This window comes from Camellia sinensis, chromosome 14, assembly GCF_055761805.1.
Source record: "Camellia sinensis isolate YWXY chromosome 14, ASM5576180v1, whole genome shotgun sequence".
Lineage (NCBI taxonomy): Eukaryota > Viridiplantae > Streptophyta > Magnoliopsida > Ericales > Theaceae > Camellia > Camellia sinensis.
This window is the reverse complement of record NC_138974.1, coordinates 7,763,962-7,768,586: the sequence shown is the minus strand read 5'-3', so window position 1 is coordinate 7,768,586 and position 4,625 is coordinate 7,763,962. Positions and strand designations below refer to the sequence as shown.

The 4,625-nt window shown below is 31.0% G+C and overlaps 1 protein-coding gene across 1 annotated transcript; it reads right to left on the bottom strand.

The window, feature by feature from the left end:
• Window positions 1-2,227: 2,227 nt before the first annotated feature.
• Window positions 2,228-4,177, bottom strand: LOC114292649 (thymidine kinase a-like). Its single transcript, XM_082905807.1, has 3 exons — window positions 3,292-4,177; window positions 2,892-3,036; window positions 2,228-2,532 (listed from the first exon to the last, which is right to left on the bottom strand). Exons 1-3 carry the CDS (start codon window positions 3,402-3,404, stop codon window positions 2,518-2,520), a joined length of 273 nt encoding a protein of 90 aa, XP_082761933.1. The 5' UTR covers window positions 3,405-4,177; the 3' UTR covers window positions 2,228-2,517.
• Window positions 4,178-4,625: the final 448 nt, after the last annotated feature.

Below are 4,625 nucleotides of genomic sequence, written 5' to 3'. Positions count from 1 at the left end.
AAATATACATTACGAAAAATGAAAAAATATAAAAGGCTCCAATTAGAACCACTACAATATATAAGAATTTTAGAAACTAAATTTTTTGATCTCTAAAAGTGAAGTTGTTACAAAAGACATTTAGGAACCAATTATATTATTACGAGAATAGTTGTTAAAAGGTCGTTCAAAAAAGTCAAAATTAAGGCTTTCAACGACAAAATTTTAAAAATATCACTAATAAATACACTTTTAGAGACAAAATAATTTAGTCTCAAAAAGATTTATTTTTTAGATAAAAAATTTGATCCCAAAAAGATTAATATCCAATTTTTGTTGCGAAAAATATAATGATATTTTTCGCAACAAAAATATTTGGTGCCTAAAAAAATAATTGTCCCTAAATTTTGGTTTCTAAAACCTTAATTTTTTGTAGTAAATAATATATTCTTACTAAGGCAAGGCCTTGTTTGGTTTCAATTTTAAAAAACTATTTTTGAAAGGTTTTCATTTGTCTTTATTAAACTTTTTTCATATTTTATTCATTTTTTTATTTATTTTGTAGATATATCAAGATTACATGCATCTAAAAAGTTAAAAACAATAACTAAAATATGAAGAAAAAAAATCACTAAAAACAAACAAAAATCTAAACAATATTCAATTTTTTGTCTATTTTAATTTTTTTTAATATTTTAATCAATTTCTTTTACTTTTTAGATACATCTTTATTAAGTGCATCTAAAAAGAATAAAAATTAATTAATTAAATTATATAAAAAATTAACTAAAAATAAATTAAAACTCATTTAAAAATAATTTTTGAAAAATCAAACTAAACAAACATGTAATTTTTGCAATGTGGGAAAAAAATGTCGCTCAAAACTTATTTTTTGTCACTAATTTTTTTTTTGGCTAGTGTATCATCCAATCGGTTTTGATATATATATATATACTAGCGTATGACCGTGCCTGAAGGCACGGTGCAAATAATATTGTGATCAAAATAAAATTGTAATTCATACGTATCATATTAAAATTTATAAAGTCCGTAATATGTTTTGACAAAAATATTGAAAAAATATAAAGAAATACTATTCTTTTTTAAAAACTTAAAACAATTTTATTTATACCACACGTTTTACAGAACTCAAATAAAATAACAATGAAATTATCCAGAACTCTGGTGATGCAGCCCACGAAGAAGCACCTAAATACTCCCACTGCCAGTAAACAAATAATAATTTTCTTGTTTAAAAATTTCAATAAAAACTAACAATTATTCCAATTGATATATATAATACTATCAAATAAATAATTATTATGTTGTTTAAGAATTTCAATTTAATAGTTTGTCCAACAAACAATAAAAGCTAAATAAATTAAGATTCTAAAAATAAAAATAATAATAAATACAGTATTGTGATTTCTCAGAAGACGTGAAATTTTCGGACTCCTTTCCCGGGTTGGTGGTGGGTCACCCAAAGCTTCCTCTTTTTCTTTTTTTTTTTAAGACTACATTTTCTATCGCTTTTCTTGCTTGCTTTTTCCATCTAGCCAATCACATTACGCCCGCATATCCTTGGCAACAACTATAATTTATCTAGCAATAGATTTTAACACCTTCTGATTTTAACACCTTCAAACTACTGATTTATGGGCTAATAAATAGAACAAATCTAATTTATGGTGTGTTTGATGAGTATAAAATTTTGATTTATCGTAAAGTATGGGTTTCTAATCAGGTAAGTCTTCAGGGTTGGTCTGGAGGTTTAAAAATGTATCACCCATAAAAATTAAAAAATGTATCACCCATGAAAGTAATGTGTCACCCTAGCGTATACCCGTGTCTAAAAGGAATAATGTAATTAATTATAAGATTAAAATATAATTAAATTTAAAAGTATTGATTTAAAATGTAATTTATCAAATTTATTGACTTTAACATGAATTTTGTGTATGCCTAGACACAGGCATACGAAAAATATTTATATTATCAAGCAAAAACACCACAACAAAGGCCCGTCACGAATTTGCATCAAGGAAAAGAAAAAAAAAATGAATTAATCTGTAAGAAAAACCTCAAGTAGTCCCGATCTAGCCCAGCAACTATTACAGTTTTCCCATCATGGTCAGCAACCTTGCAGCAAAAATCATAAAGGTCACCAAAAAATTGAGCTTCATCAATGCCAATCCACATCCAGCTGCCAACATGTAACCAACATTTAGAAGATAATAGAAAAGGCATTAAAAAAAAAAAAAAAAAAACTCCAAACTTAAATATAGGACTGCAATGGTGTTAATCATGAATAGCATTATGGCATTAGCAATCTGCTTCTACAAACGGACTGCTTAGTCCTCATCCTGCTGCTCCAACACCATGATCAAGAATATGATTGGAGTCTCCAATCCATTCTAACTTCTTTTTGTCTTATTGTAAACCTTTTCATCATGTTGTATTAGAAAAGGTGGACCGAGATGTGGTTCAAGATGCTCATCATCTTGCTACTGATGTAAGACATTCTGCTTAGTTTAATGTTTATATTGTTGTGTTCTACTCAAAAAAAAAAAAAAAAAATCATGAATAGCATTTGGTTTCACATTTAAAAATAAAAATAAAAAAGACAGCCTAAACAGTTAAGATTGCTTGTCTACCAGTTAAATTAGCTCCAACACCAATAATTAGAAAAGTAACTTGTACAATGTCAAGCCGCAAGAAACAATCAAATTCTTCTTACATAAAACCATGAAGATTATAATAACATCACTTCAATATCACTTACAATATATCAAACACATCCAACTTATGAAGCTACCAAGCCCATAGAACGACTGGGACACCATAAACTGAACCAATTTTTTTTTTTTTTATAAAAAAAAAAACACAAATCAAATGGTTCAAGTTTGAAATACCTTGGCATAAGCCTCATCTCCAAATTTTTGCCTAAATGACAACAGATCCGGCAACGCCCAACAGGGAAACTTTGTCCCATCATGTGTCACCACCGAGTCAACCGCATATCTCGTATCCTTGCTTGACTTTATTATTGCAACATTTCTACATTTACATGGTTGGCCCCAAAATAATAGTTAAAATAAAATAAAATTCTTTATGCATCCAACATAAAATTAACACATTGTTATCATGTACAATTAATTAACATTCAGAATTTCTTAACTACATAACACCATAAAAGTGTTGAGAATAAATTGCACGAAATTAACAAAACCCTCAAATTCAAAACCCTCAGAACCCCCAACTTTACAAATCAAAACCCTCAAATTCACGAAATTAACAAAGTCAACAAAGTACCTGCCATTGTTGCCCTCAGATTCGACTCGACGAAGGAGAGCTGTTGTTTTTCCAGCGAACATTGGCCCAACAATGACGTGAATCTCACCGGAAGAGTGGTGAGACAGACCCATCAATCGCTGCTGCTGCCATCAACTGATGAAGCCAATGAAAGTGGGGATTTGAAGGAAGACATTGGAGGGACTTAGAGAGAGGGAAGTAGGGTTTGATTGAGATGAGGATACCGATATCTTTCTTGTTGGTTGCGTCGACCGATCTACCTTACATTTGATCAACACTTTACAAATCAACACTTCACAAATCAGAGTGCACAATTGGAAACAAAACAGCCAACAGAGCAAGAAGAACAATGTAGGTTTATTTTGGGCAAAAGAGATTACCCAAAAGCAAAAGCAGCTGTTTGAAAAAAAAGCCAATCATTTACCCCAATCACAGAAGCCGTTTGATTAGCAAGCCAGAAAATTAGATTGAGAGACACAGTTAGCAGAATTACTATGTATAGACACAAATAATATGCAAAAAAACTATGAAATTATTAAATATGGGCATCAACTAATACACATTCTTGGTATATGAAATTATTTCTATTTCCTTGATCAATCAAAGACAGCTGTACAATACAATAGAGTTTAGTGTCTCTACTGATTCCTTAAAAGAAGAAATACAGTTGCAGAAGTTCTGAACATCCAAATTGGGCAGTATGTTTTTTTCCCAATTGTGCAATATGTTACATGCGTTTTACTATGTTCAGATTTAAAGTTCTAACTTTGATATTGAACGATTTGAAAATCCTATAATGTTCAATTTCAAGTCAGCTTTAAAATCTGCACCAAATACAGTAAATCAAGCTCCCAAATAAACAGGTTATAAACCCAGATAAACCCAAATAAACCCAAATAAACAATGGATATAAACCCAAATAAACAATCAAACCCAACCTCAGGAAAGAAATCATTTACCCCAATTGCAGAAGCTGTTTGATAAACAAGTTATAAACCGAATAAACAATCAATATAAACCCAGATAAACCCAAATAAACAATCAAACCCAACCTCAGATTACAAAGACGACAGGAAGAGGCAGAAATCTTACCTTCGGAGCCGAGACTGAAGAGCAGGAGCGTCGGGAAAGAGGGAGGGTATGAAAGAAGAAGAGAGAGAGAGAGAGAGAGAGGGAGAGAGAGAGGGAGAGAGAGAGAGAGAGAGAGAGAGAAAAAGGGAATGAGGAGGAGACGTGGGTGAGAGGGAGAGAGAGATAAAGATAGAAGGAGAGGAGACGTGGGTGGGTGGAGGTCTAATGTTTGGGCGGGAGCCACATAAATCTGAGTCGTTGAT

What these genes read in the sequence shown, in the direction of transcription:
- LOC114292649 (XM_082905807.1), bottom strand. Translation starts at nt 3,404, where the DNA reads ATGGGTCTGTCTCACCACTCTTCCGGTGAGATTCACGTCATTGTTGGG. An exon ending in TCTGAGGGCAACAATGGCAG is followed by an intron (nt 3,037 to 3,291) that starts GTACTTTGTTGA and finishes ATGTAAATGTAG; the next exon opens with AAATGTTGCAATAATAAAGT.